At 36.2% G+C, this 20,185-nt stretch overlaps 1 protein-coding gene and 1 long non-coding RNA gene across 6 annotated transcripts in view; one reads left to right on the top strand and one right to left on the bottom strand.

The window, feature by feature from the left end:
* LOC127448055 (myosin light chain kinase, smooth muscle-like) overlaps positions 1–20,185 on the bottom strand; it is a 157,581-nt gene that overhangs the window by 77,986 nt on the left and 59,410 nt on the right. For 3 of the 5 annotated variants that reach the window (XM_051710312.1, XM_051710313.1, XM_051710314.1), the window contains 5 exons: positions 14,574–14,781; positions 4,259–4,304; positions 3,527–3,692; positions 3,266–3,431; positions 3,103–3,124 (listed from right to left, as the gene is read on the bottom strand). In XM_051710312.1, the coding sequence (XP_051566272.1) occupies positions 3,103–3,124; positions 3,266–3,431; positions 3,527–3,692; positions 4,259–4,304; positions 14,574–14,781 (608 nt within the window). Of the gene's footprint in view, positions 1–3,102; positions 3,125–3,265; positions 3,432–3,526; positions 3,693–4,258; positions 4,305–14,573; positions 14,782–20,185 lie in introns of those variants that run through there. The other 2 variants (XM_051710315.1, XM_051710317.1) reach the window with 2 other exon arrangements.
* Positions 9,411–14,683, top strand: LOC127448082 (uncharacterized). Its single transcript, XR_007898452.1, has 4 exons — positions 9,411–9,961; positions 10,069–10,190; positions 11,757–11,848; positions 14,539–14,683. It is a non-coding gene; the product is annotated as an uncharacterized LOC127448082 (long non-coding RNA).

The raw sequence follows: 20,185 nt of genomic DNA, 5'->3' as shown, positions 1-20,185 counted from the left end.
ATGTCTTGGTGACAGCAATGTGCACTCACAAAATGTTCTTAAGAAAAAAACTAAGAAAGTACTTAGGATAAATTCTAAAAAGTTCATAAGACTGTTCCTAAGTGCAATTCTTGAAAAACTCTTAAGAAACTCTCAGATATTTTCTTAAGAATATCTTATTTTTTTTCTTCTTAAGAATAAGATGACAGGACAATGTCTGATTATTCTAGCCTGCGCACAAGGTTACCTTGTCTAATACAACAAATGTAATACTTTAACACTGGTTAATATTAACAATACATTTATCTATTAAACTTTTTTAGTACCTCGCTATAATTTGTTTATGTAAATGATGGATGTTTCTATGGACACTAAAGATCGCAGAGAGAGTGCTATATTGAATTGACTAGCATGATTGGTCACCATATTTAGAATACATTTATATGGCTTGATAGCTGAAAATAAAAATAACAAAAACACAAAAAAATTTAAAATGTATTGTGTTCTAAAATTACATTTCTACATTAACAAGCCCATTGCGTCTTCCGATTAAACATGATAGAATGCGACACATTTGAAACAACCCAGTAATTTAATTAAACATCTTACCTTTAGGGATTTAAGACAACTGTGAGGTTTACCTAACTTTAAGATGTTATTTACAACAATATTTAAGAAATCTTTTCGGGAATACAAAATATTCTTAACTTAGAAGTTAGAAATTAAGAAGAAAATGGTAGTTAAGAAGAATGTTCTTCTTAATAATGTTTTGTGAATGCGGCATCAGGTCTCACAGAAGTTTTCTTCTTCAGGGTGTGCCCATAGGTGTCCTCCCTGCAAGGAGGGTGGTTGTGACAACAGATGCCTACCAGCATGGCTGGGGAGGTGTTTATAGATATCTGAGAGTGAGGGTTTGTGTGGCAGGGCAAGTCTCAGCACATCAACTTTCTCGAGATGAAGGCTGTGTGGCTTGCACTGCAGCATTTTCAAGACCAGCTCAGGGGCAGACACGTGCTAGTAAGAAGAGACAACACCATAGTGGTGTTTTACATAAATCACCAGATCTCAGGACCTACTAAGAGGGGCACAGAAGCTTAGGATGTGGGCAGATGCTCACCTCCTCTCTCTGAGAGTCGCATATCTTCCCGGCCACCACAATCAATTAGCAGACACTTTATCTCATGCCAATCCAAGCCATGCAACTGTCAGATTCACAAAGAGTTAATTCAGTTCATTTGGAATACCTATGTCAGAGCAGAGGTGGACTTGTTTGCAAACAGGCAGACAACTCCGTGTCCGAGTTTGTTCACCGACAAAAACGAGCCAGAGGCTCTGGGCCAGGATGCATTGGTGCTCAACTGGCCAAATTGCTGCTTGTTTGCTTTTCCACCCCTGCCACTCCTATGGATGACCTTGCAGGGGATTCAGGAGATGAAACAACCAGTTCTGCTGGTAGCCCCGTTCTGGCCAAACATGCCATGGTTTCACTTATTACTGCTTCTACTGAAAGGCCTTCCACGTCCATTGACAGTAATACCACACCTGCAATCTCAGGCAAATGGGTCATTGTGGCACAGCAGACTGCACACCCTGAAATTATGGGTTTGGCCTCTGGGGGCAACTTGACCATACTGGGATGCTCACAAGTAGTCAAGCACACACTTCTGAGTGCCCGTGCACAATCTACATGTGCATATGCAGATAAATAAAATGCTTTCTTTCATTGGTGTGCACAATGGGAAAAAGTTTATCCTTTTGCTTGCTCTATGAATAACATCCTGGAATTTCTGCAGAGCCTCTTAGAGGTTGGCCTCTCCTATTCCACTATTAACGTATACATCGCAGCATTGTCTGCATAAAGAGGATCTGTTGATGATACTTCAATAGACCTGCATATAGTCTCCAGAACCTTTCACAAAGTTTTCGGATGACTTTGCTCCTCTCGTAAAGACACGGTTCTACAGTGGGACCTGAAAATGGGTTTGAGCAGTCTGTGCTACTCACCATTTGAGCAGCTGGCTGATATAGACATTAAGTGTCTCTCTCTTAAGTCAGCTTTTTTGCTGGCCACATGTCAGTAAATTGCATGCATTGTCGGTCAGTCCACAGTGCTTACGCTGGGGACCTGAATATAAACAAGTGACACTGTGGCCAAACTCAGCATTTCTGCCAAAGGTATTGGTTCCACAGCACATGAATAAGCCCATTACTTTGTCTGCCTTTGTCGGAACAGATGAACACAGACCAGCCCTGTGTCCAGTAAGGACTCTTAGACAGTATATGGAAGTGAATGCAGCCTGGAGCGTCCCTAATCAGCTTTTTGTGTGTTATGGTGATAAACGCAAGGCCACTGAGCTGTCTAAAGACAGGTTGGCTCATTGGATGATGGAGAAAATCACACTTGCTTACTCAAATGCAGATTGTGAAGCTTCGGCCTCTGTGAAATGCCATTTGATCCATGCTGTTGCCACTTCCTGGGCAGCCTTGCGAGGAGTACAGCTCTCAGAGATCTGTGAGGCAGCAGCGTAGAAGACTCCATCTACCTTTGCTAGATTCTACAGACTAAATGTGGTCTCAATGCCCACAATGTGTTCTATGATGGTTGCAAGTGACTCAACTTGAATAAAGTGTATAGTGACCTCTAACAAAGTGTCTGTTGCATGTTTATTTCCCCATACATAGTTGTTATGGAATGTAAATAGGTGAACAGAAACATTTGAATGTGATTTACATCCCCTCATTTGCACTGTATGATGCAATGGAACCCTTGTTACTACTTTGGTATGCGGCCTCCACTAGGTAATTAGATACCACCCTGGCGGTCTGGAACGAAAGGATGTAGAACAGAGGGTTACGTAGGTAACTGTGGTTCTACGACTAAGTGGAGGACCGCCAGGGTCTTCTGGTCACTCAGGTAGACGAGAATAGCCATACAACTTCGTATTTTAAAAATGTTAGTATATGTTGGAATAAGAATGAGATTTTTTGGCATTACAATGGGGGGAGGGGCTTATACTGACACCTATCAATGTGCATGCATAACCATGTTAAAATTTATGATGTGGACCTTAAAAGTCTCTGAAATTTTGTATTCAGCAAATACAAAGTGAGGTCTTTACTTACATGGTTTTCTCATTGTCTGCATCTACAACAGAACAACAAAATAAGCATATGTGAAAACAAGTGTTTGAGTTGGAGTTACTTGGCTAAACTGGATCATTTTGTTTGTTTGCTCAAACCGATGTTGCTTTAGTAATTGTCCTGACAGTGCAGTTCATTCTGTTACCTTGAAGGATGAGTTCTGCGGTGGCGGAGGCTTTGCCAGCACTGTTGGCCACCAGACAGGTGTACACGCCAGCATCCTCAGAGCACACATGACAGATCTCCAGGAAGTGCATTCCTGACCGCTCAAACACATTATAGTGATCTGATGACTGGAGATTCTCTTCTCCCTGACACATGAAACACAGAGGATGAATTTTCCAACTTTATTTATACTTGAACCAACTTTCCCTGTGATTTCTAATATGCATTACTCATGTCTCACCTTGTACCACTGCACCAGAGGCTGGGGTCGTCCCGTGATCTTGGCTGAGAATTTTCCGCTTTGTCCCACTTTGAGATGCAGGCGGGACGGTTTAGTCACAAACTTTGGTGGGCTTTCACCCCAGATACCGGATCTGTTCTCTACTGCAGGGACCCCCATAAAGCCACTGAGGACAAGAAAGAAAACTACTGTAATATTACTAATTCACATGTCTAAAGACATATAAATGTATTTGATTAGCATGCTAATTCCTGTAAGGTTAGTCAAAATATGTCCACAGGTCACTAACAGAAATTGTAAAAAAAAAAAAAAAAAAATGTATGTCAATTTGAAAATTATACATATTTGTTTTAGACTTTTTAGTTAAATGTAGTTTATTTGTCCCTCACTGAGTATGTCATTCACAGTGGTCGCTGTTGAGCTCTTTGGCCGAGATCCTCTAATTACATGGTAACAGCAACTTCTCCGATTGGCAGATACCACTTCAGAATTGTGAGTAATGTAATACTTTTACTTTACTTTCAATGGGACTTACTTTACTTTCAAAGGGATTTTTACTTCCGTAACCCTACTGTTACATTTTACACTGTCTTATGTAAGAGCAGCAAAGCAAGTTAACCAGAAAACTCAATATAAGTTAACCAAAGAATCTGGCATGCTGCATATTCCCTATTCATGCATAAAATGAGATGTTCTGATTCTAAGATGCATCTAGGGCTGTATGTTTCTTACCCTGTCCTACTGGAGGAGGGAAGACTATATTTCATTCCAGTTTTTCCTGTGAGGGATGGAAATGATTATTCACGAAGCTCCAAACAAATAGACATGAAGTATACAACCATCCTTTAAACAACACACAGAACTCATTAAAAACATAAAAACACATATTTTCTGTCTTTTTTTACTCTCTCTCTGTCTCTTCTTCAAGCATAAACATGCTATTATCTGCTGTTAGTTGTAAAATACTTTTGTGGCTCCATATGTTTGTGTTTTTGTGAAGTATGCAAGAGGGAGTTTATTAAGCATTTATTAGGCTTTAAATCAGTACACATGTAGCACTGCATCTGTAAACACCTTCACTGCACAAAAACAAAACATGGTAAAATGGCAAATACAGTGTAAACCATATAGTAAACATTTGACTATATGCACAGGTAACCTATGCACTGCATACAGTCTAAACTGTAAGTTGATGTTTATAATGTACACTAAACTAACCTCTACTCTGCAGGATTTTGGGCTGCCGCATGTAGCATGTAGTAATCGGCTCGAGCTCGGCAGCCTAGCAGCGCCTGCGGCTCAGACTTAGCATCAGGAGGTATGATCCGGCCCGGGTGATACCCGCAGCCGGCAGCCTCACGTGTGTTTTAGTTACGGCTTTAAAGCACTGGGCCAATTCTGGCTCAACACAGCTGGGCCATGTCAGGCCACTTGGTTTGGGCCACTTCTGGAAATGATTCGGCTTGGATTGATATTTATTACGCTGCATTATACTGTATGTCTATCATAAAATGAACACTATACTCCTGTAATGTCATACAATTTGTAAACCACACGTTTAATGTCGTGAATTAGTGAAAAAAAAAAAAAAAACCTATTATATCTAAAATATAAATAAATACTACAGTATGGGAAATTCACAAATATTTATAAATAGTAAGACGGACATGGCGACGTGACTGCACAAGGGTAATGCATTCTTTTCAGCAATTTGCTTTGTAAAAGCGCACTTTTTAAAATGCTTAATTCTGTGCATTCAGGTACAGAAGAGTTTCACTCACATCAGTGGAAGGAGTCTAATTGTACCGGTGATAGTGGGGAGATATGCGGCATGTTTGTGCCGTTTGGACACAGGCAAAACAATGGATTATTTACGAAGTTATATAAAAATGGGCTAATTTTGAAGAAAACAACTTGGTAAGCATCGATGCACATTTACATTTGGTGTATTTATTTAGCAGATGCTCTTAAAGGGACCAAAAGTGCTTTAACTTCACGCGCGAGACTGCCGCGAGCGGTTAGCTTAGCTTAGCTTAGCTTAGCGTTTCATTTCTGTACTACTGTACCTACAACCAATAAACTATATATTGTTCATGTTTAATCTATGAATTGTTGAAAGTGGTGTGTTTTGAGCACTCTATGCTACACTAAAACTAACTTTGATGAGGAACACGTCGATGAGGAAGTGGAGGATGAAGATGAGGATGGTGCAGCGTATCAGAAAAAAAGCCCATCAGGTTTGTTTATATTTATATATTTTTGTTTCTGCCATCTGTACCACAGTCATTCTTCTTATTACATCAAGGATTTTGTATATTGTTTTTAAAATAACCTCAAATTCTCTGACTGAACTCGAAAAAAGCATCCAGTCACATGAACAAGTTGGTAAGGTGTAAATGTAAGTTAAAGGCAGTAAATGTCAGCATGTATTTATCATGTAAATATCGTGTTTTAAACCATGTATTTTTTTTATACCATGTTTTTTTTTTTTTTTTTTTTTTTCAGGTAATAAAAGGCCAGTAAGATTGAAGAGGATTTGTTTTTTGTAACTAATTACATAGTGATCCTCTACAATTGCTCTGATCTGCTTACAAGAAGTTTAACTGACTCGACTACAACACTACACTGTAAAAAATGTCTGTAATTTTAATGGTAAAAGACTGTAAAAATGCTACAGAAAAAAAAAAACTTTAATTGATTAAAGAGTATTAACTGTAAAATATACAGTAACAAAATTGTAATACATTTTAAAAAGAAAATACAGTAGTTTTTTTTTTTTTTTTTTTTTTACAATAAAATGTTGTAAAAATGACATTTTTTAGATGTAAAAGGTATGATTTTCCTGTATAATTAATGGTAAAAATTTACATTATGTTTAACAAGAGAGTACATGCACTTTTTTCAGTAAATTATTGCTAAAATTACAGTAAAAAACAATAATCTGGTGTTCCCACATATTTCATTACATTTTATGGGAATAGTTATGTTTCCTCTTATTTTTAATATCAGTTACATACATTGGGATGTTCTGTTTTATATTTGATGTAGTTTAGTTAATGTTTACTGCATTATTTAAATTTCACATGTGTTACCCTGATGGTGTTTAGTGTTTGTGTGAGTGACACTGAGCACTGTCTCTTCATGTTTATTGGTCATTGCTCCTGGAAGAGACACTATTGATACACTTCATGTCATCATGTGCTCTTCTGTAACTTTTACAGTGATTAACAATACCTTATAAAGTAAAAAGCAGGTTTTTACAGTTTCAGAAGGTTAATATCAAGTTTATAATGTTTTTTCACTGTATTTTTTTTTTTTTTTTTTACATTGCCAGTGTAGTCATGTAAATTACAACAGTTTTAAACTGTAAAATTGACAGGTTATTCAGTAAAGTTTACATTTGTACTGTATTTTTTACTTTATTTATTTATTTATTTATTTTTTCTGGCAACCACAGCTGGCAGTTTTTTGTTTTTTGTTTTTTTGTAAAAACAACAGGATTTTTTTTACAGTGTATCAGTATCACATTTTGTCATTTTATTCTGTTGATTTTCACTACATGTAGAGACACAATTACTGCTACTATTTCTCTTAACATGCTACAAACTGATAAAGACAACAGGCTCATGTCATGGTAGATGTTGTGTGCTTGTTTTTATATCCAATAATCAAGATATTACATCATGATGGCGACGCGGATGGCCACCTCGGTGTGGAGCGCTTCTATTGTTTTGTTGTGTTTGTCCTGTGTTTAGTAATCTTTTTCCAGTCAGTTTTACCAGAGACGAACAGCTGAACATTCGAAAGCATATACCAAACACATTTTTTTGAATTTGAATATTCGGACGTTTTTTTGACATTTCAGTCAGAGGCGTGGCTGTGTTGTTTAAATGCGCTATGAGACGCAGGCAAGGGAGATGAGCAGGTGCGCTGGTCAAACTCCGTCGGCGGGGCTTTAGAACAATGCTGCCGAGCATTCATCTAGCGAATCTCCGCTCTTTCCCTAACAAAACGGACGAACTACATTTCCTCACCTGCACAAACAAGGACTTTTCAACCTCTGCTGCCTTGTGCTTCACAGAAACCTGGCTGAGTGAAGCCATTCCAGACAGCACGTTACATCTGCCGGGCTTTCAGCTGTTCAGAGTGTATTGCATCGCAGAGTTAACGGGGAAAACGAGAGGCGGTGGAACATGCTTTTACATCAATGAAAGTTGGTGTACAGATGTAACAACGTTAAAGAAGATGTGCTGTCCTAATTTGGAAGTGCTCTTTATTAACTGTAAGCCTTTCTACTCACCACAGGAGTTGTCCTCGTTTATTCTGGTGAGTGTATATATCGCACCAAACGCATGTTTGAATGCCGCGCTGCAACAGCTGGCAGATCAAATCACAGACACAGAACAACAATACCCAGACTCAGTTATTATTATTCTTGGGGATTTTAACATAGCAAACCTCACACGTGAACTGCCCAAATACAAACAGCACATAACATGCCCAACCTGAGACAGAAATATACTGGATCACTGCTTCACAACAATAAAGGATGCATATCGCTCTGTCCCTTGAGCAGCTTTGGGACTATCTGATCACTGTCTGGTTCATCTTCTTCCAACCTACAGACAGAAATTAAAATCTGCTAAGCCTGTAGTAAGGACTGTAAGGAGACCAACGAAGCAGAGCTAGAACTACAAGCCTGCTTTGACTGCACGGATTGGAGTATCTTTGAGGCTGCAGCCACAGACCTTGACGAGCTCACAGATACTGTTACATCATATATCAGTTTCTGTGAGGATATGTACATTCCTACTAGGACTTATTTAACATTTAACAATGACAAACCATGGTTTACAGTGGAACTCAGGCAGCTTCGTCAGGCCAAAGAGGATGCTTACAGAGTTGGGGATAAAGTCTTGTACAATCAGGCCAGGAACACACTGAATAAGGGAATCAGAGTGGCTAAAAGAAGATACTCTGAGAAGCTGAAAAACAAGTTTTCAGCTAACGACCCTGCATCAGTGTGGAGTGGCATGAAAACTTATGAATTACAGGACTCCTACCCCCAACCCTGTGGTGGACCAACAACTGGCTAACGACCTGAATGTGTTTTACTGTAGATTTGAAAGGTCCAATCTCACACCCCACACCCACTCTGACCTTCACTTCACACAAACACCAACACCTCCTGCAACCCCCCTCCTCCCCCCTTCTGCTACTCAACCTGCACTTAAGATTTGTGAAGATGATGTGAGCCGCGTCTTTCGAAAACAAAGGATAAGGAAAGCACAGGGCCCAGATGGCATTTCACCTGCATGTCTTAGATCCTGTGTTAACCAGCTGGACCCCATCTTCACACAGATCTTCAATAGATCACTGGAGCAGTCCCATGCTGCTTCAAACATTCCACTATCATACCCATACCAAAGAAACCAAAAATCACAGGACTTAATGACTACAGAACTGTCGCCCTGATGTTTGTGGTCATGAAGTCATTTGAGAGACTGGTGTTGGCCCACCTGAAGGACATCACTGGACCTTTTCTAGATCCCCTTCAATTTGCTTATCGAGCAAACAGGTCTGTGGATGATGCAGTCAACATGGAATTGCATCATATCCTGCAACATCTGGACAGACCAGAGACATATGCAAGGATCCTTTTTGTGGACTTCAGTTCACTTTCAACACCATCATCCCAGCTATTCTCCAGACTAAATTACACCAACTCTCTGTTCCCATGTCTATCTGTCAGTGGATTACCAGCTTTCTGACAGACAGGCAGCAGTTTGTGAGACATGGGAAACTCACTTCCAGCACCTGTACAATCAGCACTGGTGCCCACCAGGGATGTGTGCTCTCCCCACTATGTGTATGTATGGTGTGTGTGTGTGTGTATATAATATATATATATATATATATATATATATATATATATATTGTCTATATTATTCTATATATACTTTTTTCTTTTCAATATTTATCTATTTTCTATTCAATTTTAATTATTTTTTAAAAGTCTTGTTGCTGTTTTTTGTAGTGTTGTGTACTGGAAGCTCCTGTCACCAAGACAAATTCCTTGTATGTGTAAGCATACTTGGCAATAAAGCTCATTCTGATTCTGATTCTGAAGGAATCGTCGCTGAAGATACTGAAGAAATGGCAGACGTTAATCTTCAGATACCTGTGAAACACTGCTTTTCTCAAAACCCTGAAGAAATAAGACTGAATTTCATCCTCGGTCTAGACTGAACTAGAAACTTAGAGGCAGTAAATGTCAGCATGATTTTACCATGTTTTATCCCATGTTTTTGTTTCAGGAAGTATAATATGGAATAACGGGGGGAATCTCAGAAGAGGAGGCTGTGTATTGGATCATGGGGAGGTTTTTGCTGCTCCTTGTCTAAAAATGAACTGCCCCGAAGATTTTTGTACTCTGTAAGTTAACGCACTATACATTTACATGTTTGTGTAGTATATGAGACTGCAGTTAGTGTAATGCCAGTTTACTTACATTTTTACTTTTACATTTATTCATTTAACAGACATTTTTATCCAAAGTGACTTATAAATGAGGAATAAAGCAACATCAATTCATCCTAATGCAATAACATGAGCTGCAATACAAAGTTCCAAATTGCTCAGAGAAGAACAAGTAGGGAGGAAGGTAAGAGGCAGTGGTGAAAGAATGGACTGAGAACGGATAAATGTTTACTTGGATATACACTGGCGGCCAAAAGTTTGGAATAATGTACAGATTTTGCTGTTTCGGAAGGAAATTGTTACTTTAATTCACCAAAGTGGAGATTTCATATAAAGGTGTACACTACAGTCTTCAAAGACACAGGGCAACTGGCTCTAACAAGGACAGAAAGAGATGTGGAAGGCCAGATGTACAACTAAACAAGAGGATAAGTACATCAGAGTCTCTAGTTTGAGAAATAGACACCTCACATGTCCTCAGCTGACAGCTTCATTGAATTCTACCCGCTCAACACCAGTTTCATGTACAACAGTAAAGAGAAGACTCAGGTGTGCAGGCCTTATGGGAAGAACTGCAAAGAAAAAAACACTTTTGAAACAGGAAAAAAAAAAAAAAAAAAAAAAAAAAAAGAAAGAAAAGGTTAGAGTGGGCAAAGAAACACAGACATTGGGCAATAGATAATTGGAAAAGAGTGTTATGGATCTTAACCCCATTGAGCTTTTGTGGGATCAGCTAGACTGTAAGGTGTGTGAGAAGTGCCCGACAAGACAGACACATCTATGGCAAGCGCTACAGGAAGTGTGGGGTGAAATGTCACCTGGTGTGTCTGGACAAACTGACAGCTAGAATGTCAAGGATCTGCAAAGCCGTCGTTGCTGCACATGGAGGATTTTTTTTGATGAGAACTCTTTGAAGTAGTTTGAAGTTCTGAACATTTTTTTTCAAATTGTAATAGTAATGTATCATGTTAATAATGTCCTGACTATACATTATGATCAGCTGAATGCCACTTTGGTGTATAAAAGTACCAATTTCATTCTATAAGAGCAAAATCTGTACATTATTCCAAATTTTTGGCTGCCAGTGTATGTTGAATGTGTTTTTTTGCTGATAAAACAAGTCTTGTTTTATTGTTTTGTAACACTTTACAATAAGGTTTCATTTGTTAACATTAGTTAACAACATTAGTTAAAATGAACTAACAATTAACAACATATTTTTACAGCATTTATTCATATTTGTGAAATTAGTTAATAAAAATACAATTGTTAATTGTTAGTTCATGTTAGTTCATAGTGCATTAACTAATGTTGACAAATGTATTAGTATATGTTTTAATTAACAGTAACTAAGATGAATAAATGCTGTAAATATATATTGTTCATTGTTAGTTCATGTTAACTAATGTTGTTAAATAATGTTAACAAATGGAGCCTTATTGTAAAGTGTTACAGTTGTTTCGCTATTATTGTTTCTGAACCATGATGATCAAGGGAAAAAGTGTATATACTGTACTAGTTTTACTTGATGTTACACATATTTCAACATTATTTATGCTAGATACAGCCACTTATTGTTAAATAATTGGACTCTGCAATGTAAATAGTCTATCAAACAACATGGAGGTGTTGGCAACACATGAAAAATGGGCCTACCTTTAAATATATTTGATTTCATTAAGTCAGAATACAGTTAGACTATGTTGCTTTTATTAATATTTTTTTGTACTTTATCATTTACTCTTTACAGGTACGTTAAATAAAAACACACAAACAAAGAATTCACGGGATGAAGATGTGGAAAGACATGTTGCACAATGACCATGAAAAGCTCCCAATAAGGTAAGAAGGAAGGAGAACATGAGCATAGGCCAGTGCATAGTAATTTACTTTAAAAAAGATTCCTGATCATTTTAATTCAAACAAATGGTTTATATTATTTAAATATGTTTAAGTTTGCTCAGTATTAAATGAGTTTAATTAATGCAAAAGACAATAGCTGCTTTGCCTTTTACCAAACTGTATTGTTTGAAACATATAGATTTCGTTTAGACCTACTACATCTTTTAAGTTTATCATTTAAGTTTAATTAAATACTTCTGAAGTCATAATATGTACTTTATTAGATAACTCAATTCAGTGAGTTGATTTAATTATTACTCAAATTAGAGATTACTTAAGGGATAGGCTCCGGCAGGTAAGATTCTAAACGGAACTGGCCCAAGTGTATTTGCTACCTGGGAGTGGAATAATTCTATAAAATCGGTCCCTATATTTTAAGAAATGATTACAATAATTAATAAATAACATTGTAAATGTTAACAATTTTATGATAAACAATTTAAAAAATAATAATAATTTATGTCTAAAGTTTAAAATCATGCCATTTCAGTCCTGTGTCCTCTGTTTTCAAGCAAAAATATTATTATATTCCACTGGATGACAGCAAGTACTAAAAAAAATAATTTTTCCTCTATCACCTTCCATCACATTATACTGATCTGAAATGTAGGTGGTGCACTAACAAATTTTAGCCCAAACCCATAGACAACAAGTGTTTTCCACACTGCTTTGTTGAATATCTTGGTTTCTTAATTGTCTAGATGCCCAATCTAGGTGTCTTTGGAAAGCAGAGAATCACAGCTTTGCAGTGATGTGTAACATTTCATCTTCTATAGATGGGAACCTATTTTGCTGATGATATGTTGCTATTTTTTTCTACCGGACTATTTTGTTCTAAACATTGGATTATTCACCCAAGCAAGCTAACAAACAAGTAAACAAGTAATTTCTTTAACTCATTTTAAAGTTAACAACCCAAGGTAAGATTTTATATAAAGTTTGAGGCTATTTGGGGCTTCAGTGGTCCGCACAGAAAAGAGATATTTGCATTTTATGCCTTACCGAAATAAAATTTCACTTTTATGGCAACAAAATAAACTGTACAGTCACCTTCCTGAGAATGTGAGCTTTCATTTTGTATATGACTTGTCTATTTAAGTGCTATGTGAAGGACTTTTATATGCATTTAAACATTTCTACAACGTAACCTCTAGGTGGGAACAATTTGCGACACAAATGTTTTCAGCCCTTATTTTATTATTTTATATAACTAAATGCAAAAGGGGTTCTCTGAAAAGTTCAGATTCTAAGCTTTCAAATGATACCACATGTTTTGAGTGATAAAATGGCTTACCATTGTACCTCCCCATGGTGACGGCTCTGCAAAGTTTAAGAGGTTTAAACTAATGTTAACTGCACTTGTAAACAGCATTAAAGCTGAAATATGCAGTGTGGTAATGATAAATCACAGTACAAGTATAAAGGTTCTGAATACACCTCTAATATGATGAACATGTTCAATGTAATTTATATACTGTATTTATGAGGCTTAAAGTAAAAAATGGCTATGTGGTGTAACAGATAAAGTACAAAAATAAATACTGTTTTATTTCTAAATAAATACAAATAAAAAATAAATAAATAAATAAATAAATAGTGAAACAATATTGTTTTTTAATATCATTAATTTTTGAAAAGTTGTGTCCACCAAATCAAAGTTAGGTGGTGTATCCAGAAAATCTAAAAAAAAAAATAAATAAATAAATAAAATCATAAAACCGAGAGGACTCATCAGACCTAAGTGAATGTGTATGAGGTTTCAAAAAAAATATATTTTTTCATTTATTTTGACAATATTTTGTCAGATATTTTTAATTTTTTTTAAAAGGCACATTTTGTTCACATAAAATGAAGGAACCCCGTGAATTATATACAGTATATATTACAGTAAAATACAATTTTTAAGTCAATACATACATTATATATATATATATATATATATATATATATATATATGATTTTTTTTATAAAACCATGGACAAAACATATAAACATTTTTGGCAAACTTGACGTGTTTTAAACTAGATTGTTTATTTTTCTCCTTTTTATGACCTAGGACAACCTTATTTATCAATGTCCCATGTACATAACCCAGTTATTAAAATGTTGAGTGCGCAAGTTAACTGGCAAACCTCAAAGACGAGATGACAGCTGGCATTGAGGAAGCATCTAGTAGTTTGTGTTATATTGTTGAAATTCCGCTTTGAGTATTTTAAAACAGATTTATAAGATTCATACAGTTCTACTGATATGCTAAACAATATAACATTATCACAAACCATATTATTACATTTCTTTCTATACAATGTTATGGGCATAATGTCTTAAATAATTAGTAAATCACACTCTTATGTGGTTTTAGGTCACCTATCAAGGCAACAGGTTTATGAAAGATAAACATAGATCTTGTCATCAGGTCCTGCTTTAATTCTGTTATGACCATGTCTCATATTTTAGATAAAAATCACAAAAATTGTAGTATGTGGGATCATATTTCACATTAATTTAGTCTATTATGTAATTGTTGATGACGTATCACCATTGAAACTGGTGCACAACAATTGCATTCCAAAAACAAATCTTTTTTTGTGACATCACCCCATCACCCTAACATCTGACACCCTCTCAAGCTCTGAGTCTCAGGTCCATCAAGGTGATGCTGTACCTTCCACAATGATCTCCACAGTAACCTGGCATCTGCCAGCATCATTGACCGCCTCACAGGAGTAACATCCTCCGTCTTCATTCTGGACCTCACAGACCAGCAAACTGAAGGTTCCTCGAGCACTTTGTTCCATGGAGTAGTGATCTCCAGCTGTCAAGAGCTTCCCATTCCTAAACCAGCACACCTGCGGCTCTGGAAGACCACGAACCTGACACATCACATATACACAAAGACTGTATTATACATTCACAAACAGAAAACCACACACACACACACACACACACACACACACACAAAAATAATAATAATAATTAAAAAAAAAAAAAAAATAAAATAAAATGTGTTTCTTCAAATAGAAGAAAAATAGATTGTTATCCAAACAGGTTTTCTTTTTTTTTTTTTTTTTTTTTAAGGTCATATTAAAACCATCTTGGGAACTTTTTATAATGCCATCATTTATATTTGGCACTTTTCAAATGCCGTTTATGTAGATTTGGTTGTTTTACCCTTGTTTCCAGATTCTCAATCTTAATAAACTGTCAAAATTCAGCATAAAATATGAATTATTTAAAGATGGTCTTACCACAGAGTGAAATAAACAAACCAGTCCAATATTTGGGTTTTTCTTCAACTTTTAATTTCATGTCCCAGGGGTTGATTTTGAGGTGTCAACTTTTTCTTTTTGTAATATACAGGTGCATCTCAATAAATTAGAATGTCGTGGAAAAGTTCATTTATTTCAGTAATTCAACTCAAATTGTGAAACTTGTGTATTAAATAAATTCAATGCACACAGACTGAAGTAGTTTAAGTCTTTGGTTCTTTTAATTGTGATGATTTTGGCTCACATTTAACAAAAACCCACCAATTCACTATCTCAAAAAATTAGAATACATTATAAGACCAATAAAAAAACATTTTTAGTGAATTGTTGGCCTTCTGGAAAGTATGTTCATTTACTGTATATGTACTCAATACTTGGTAGGGGCTCCTTTTGCTTTAATTACTGCCTCAATTCGGCGTGGCATGGTGTGGCACTGCTGAGGTGGTATGGAAGCCCAGGTTTCTTTGACAGTGGTCTTCAGCTCATCTGCATTTTTTGGTCTCTTGTTTCTCATTTTCCTCTTGACAATACCCCATAGATTCTCTATGGGGTTCAGGTCTGGTGAGTTTGCTGGCCAGTCAAGCACACCAACACCATGGTCATTTAACCAACTTTTGGTGCTTTTGGCAGTGTGGGCAGGTGCCAAATCCTGCTGGAAAATGAAATCAGCATCTTTAAAAAGCTGGTCAGCAGAATGAAGCCTGAAGTGCTCCAAAATTTCTTGGTAAACGGGTGCAGTGACTTTGGTTTTCAAAAAACACAATGGACCAACACCAGCAGATGACATTGCACCCCAGATCATCACAGACTGTGGAAACTTAACACTGGACTTCAAGCAACTTGGGCTATGAGCTTCTCCACCCTTCCTCCAGACTCTAGGACCTTGGTTTCCAAATGAAATACAAAACTTGCTCTCATCTGAAAAGAGGACTTTGGAACACTGGGCAACAGTCCAGTTCTTCTTCTCCTTAGCCCAGGTAAGATGCCTCTGATGTTGTCTGTGGTTCAGGAGTGGCTTAACAAGAGGAATACGACAACTGTAGCCAAATTCCTTGACATGTCTGTGTGTGGTGGCTCTTGATGCCTTGACCCCAGCCTCAGTCCATTCCTTGTGAAGTTCACTCAAATTCTTGAATCGATTTTGCTGGACAATCATAAGGCTGCGGTTCTCTCGGTTGGTTGTGCATCTTTTTCTTCCACACTTTTTCCTTCCACTCAACTTTCTGTTAACATGCTTGGATATAGCACTCTGTGAACAGCCAGCTTCTTTGGCAATGAATGTTTGTGGCTTACCCTCCTTGTGAAGGGTGTCAATGATTGTCTTCTGGACAACTGTCAGATCAGCAGTCTTCCCCATGATTGTGTAGCCTAGTGAACCAAACTGAGAGACCATTTTGAAGGCTCAGGAAACCTTTGCAGGTGTTTTGAGTTGATTAGCTGATTGGCATGTCACCATATTCTAATTTTTTGAGATAGTGAATTGGTGGGTTTTTGTTAAATGTGAGCCAAAATCATCACAATTAAAAGAACCAGAGACTTAAACTACTTCAGTCTGTGTGCATTGAATTTATTTAATACACGAGTTTCACAATTTGAGTTGAATTACTGAAATAAATGAACTTTTCCACGACATTCTAATTTATTGAGATGCACCTGTAAAACAGGCTTTCGTCATTTACTTTTGCTACTTTTTAAATGCCTTTAATGTGTAGAATTTACTGTTTTATCCTTGTCCCAGTCACAGACTTTCAATATTAAGCAATGAAAATCCACTATAAAAATACAAATGTTTTCTTTTTTAAATTCTGATAATCTAAACAAAATAATTAAAAATGAACCATTTCAATATGTATTGTGAGAAAATGATTTCTATCAATTAAAAAAATTACGACTGTCCCACAGTTGTGGTGTCATTTCCACCACACCAAACAATTTTGCCCCCAAAACATTTATTCTTTTTCTTTTCAAAAGTTAGTGTACTTGTTAACCAAATGGACAAAAGTGTCAGTGAAGAGCATACTTGAGATGAAAGATGAAAGAGTGATGTTTGAAGAAAACAAAGAAAAATCAAGGGAAATCTCACTTGAGCAGAATATTTTGATGGGGCGTCATTTCCAATCAAGCTGTCATTTTGCCAAATTACACAAAAAGTGTGGAAATATTATTAAATTGTGTGCATTTATGATACATAAAATGTAAGCTATGAAATTAGCCTTAGCAATACAAAGGAGTCTGCTGTTTTATTTCAAAACTTTCATTTCTATCAGCGTCATTTCCAGCACAGAATTCTATTAAACTCAATACAGAATTTGAGATGTGCTGGAAATGACACTGTGCTGGGAATTTACACGACTTTCTGAAAAAAAAAAAAAAAAAAAAAAGACAAATCTCCTGTGATGCATATATATACACTGTTGGACATTGTCAGTAGACAAATTGTCAAAATTTGTCAGACTGTGAAAATATTTTAATGAGAATTTACTTTCTATAAATCAACAATGCTAAAAAAAAAAAAAAGAAACACCCATTTATTCTGTGAAAATTGTTTACATAAAACACACACACACACACACACACACACACACACACACATATATATATATATATATATATATATGCTGTATATACAGTACACATCAGACTTAGGCTTATGTTCTAACTAATTCTTTCCCACTGCACGAACCACATACACGCAAACAAACAAACCAATCAGTAGTAATTAGCAAGCATGCAAAAGAGTGTGTGAGATATATTGTTCTGCTGTCACAGGCATTCTTGTGTGTGATCACAGGAAACTGTTGGCTGTTCTTTAACTAAAATGTGAAGTTTAGCCTGAGCTTCGACAAACACACACAACATTCTGGACGTGACTAAAACCCAGTGAACAGAATCAGGAACAGCCTTCATTACTAGCTACTCAGTAACTTACTAACACCACTGACCTGCTTACAGACTGAGATGGTGAATTTCCTGGTTTTGAGAGAGTTTAATGTGCGATTTGTGGCGTGTGATGAACTAGAGAATTTTTATGTCAGATAGTGTAAATAAATAAATAAAAAAAGGTGTAAAAAAAAAAAAAAAAGTCAAGAAATGACATTATTACCATTTTATTCTGCTTTCTAAAGACTGGTCGAAATTTATGAGATTAATTGCCATTTTATTCTATTGACACCCATTGTTTTTATTAGTAAGAAATACAAACAAATCTGCATATACTTTTGAGCATCAAAATGTATTTCTACATTTCTCGAATCTTGCAATGTACATACTTTGAAAAGTTTGTACTGTATCCTTTTATGGAGGTTTTCACAGAGGGTTTCTAAGGCAAAATTCTGTGCTTTAGGATGATATGTATTGTGAAAAAAATGTTTCTATTTCAGGTTAATACATTTAAAATGACTCTAATAGTGGGTAGAAACAACATATGCCGTCAACTTAATACAAAGTAAATATTTCCCAGATTGGCAAAATATTTGATCAGTTTGTTTTTGCTTAGTACAATGACAACATAAAAGCTAATAAACTCAAATTTAATTAAACTAGAATTATCTTTCAGGTAATTGTGCAAACAAAATGATGCCTTTACATTATAATTTCATGCCTAGTGTTATCTCACACTGTATGAATGTCTTTATACATGAAAATGCTGTATACTGTGTAGCTGCCTTCATATTTTAGTAGGGATCCCTCGAAAAGGGATCATCATATTTGGGGGTCCAATTTACGTGAATATGGCAAGGTCTTTGCAAAATTATATTATATGGTTCCTTACATATATTGTGGCAGTTCCGAGGTGAAATGTTCACTGTGTGGCGCTAAAAGCGAGTGAAATGTTCTCCCAAACAGAGGAGGTTTTTCAAAGTTAATGCTCTATCAAGTTTTAAATAACCTAAACCTATTCTTAAACCAAAATCTAAACGATAGTGTCATTAAAGCAAATGTGAGATGAAAAACACAATTCCTGAAGCAATCATGTCATTTTGTGGTGCTTCTATGACACTTTTGGCTCACATGTCGACTCGCTTGCTCTTCAGGACTCGTACCCTTGTCCTTTACATCACAAGTGCAACACTATCAGTTGATCTACCACATAATTTGATCACACTTGAGCAAGATTGTAAATGTAGTTGGTTATGCAATGCAAACATTAAAATGTATTATGGGCAAGGATGGATTATGAACCGGGCCAATGGGGCCAGTGCCCTGTGGCCTCTGACTACCTGGGTCTCGGGGGGCCTCAGGCTGAGAGGCCTGTTGTGGCATGACACTCAGAAACAAGGCACCACAAATGCAAAATATACACTAGATATTATAGATACTAAATATAAATACAAATAGTGCTTGAATGTGTGCCAGCATCTCTTCCTGGGACCCTGATCAGAGGCCCTAATATAATTTATATATATATATATATATATATATATATATATATATATATATATATATATATATATATATTAAATATCTATATTTGGGCTTCTCATAATTATGATGATTAATGTCAAATTGTCATCCTTAAGGTGTGACAATTAATTAAATTAATTAAATTTAAATCGTAATAAAATAGGTATACATGATTTCCTTTAAAGGGAAAGACCGCATTGAGGAGCTCAGAAATTCATTGCTTCAAGCTCAAATGAATTGATTCAAATATTCAAATCAAATCCATTGACTCTTCAACTGATCCAACATTCAGTTGGATTGCCAGATTCTTTGCAGTCCACATCCACTCAAATGATTGGATGGATGAATAAACAAACAAGCAAACGAGAGCTGTCAATCACTTTCTCCAATGAACTATACTTTACATTTTCTCCGTTGAGACTATTACTTTCACAGATAGCTAAGGTAGAAATAAAATATTAAAGGGATAGTTCACCCAAAATGAAAATTCTCTCATCATTTACTCACCCTCATGCCATCCCAGATGTGCATGACTTTCTTTCTTCTGCAGAACACAAATGAAGATTTTTAGAAGAATATCTCTGCTATTTAGGTTCATACAGTG

This window comes from Myxocyprinus asiaticus, chromosome 11 (genome assembly GCF_019703515.2).
Source record: "Myxocyprinus asiaticus isolate MX2 ecotype Aquarium Trade chromosome 11, UBuf_Myxa_2, whole genome shotgun sequence".
Lineage (NCBI taxonomy): Eukaryota > Metazoa > Chordata > Actinopteri > Cypriniformes > Catostomidae > Myxocyprinus > Myxocyprinus asiaticus.
The sequence above is the reverse complement of the archived record's forward strand: the minus strand, read 5'-3'. Positions and strand labels throughout refer to the sequence as shown.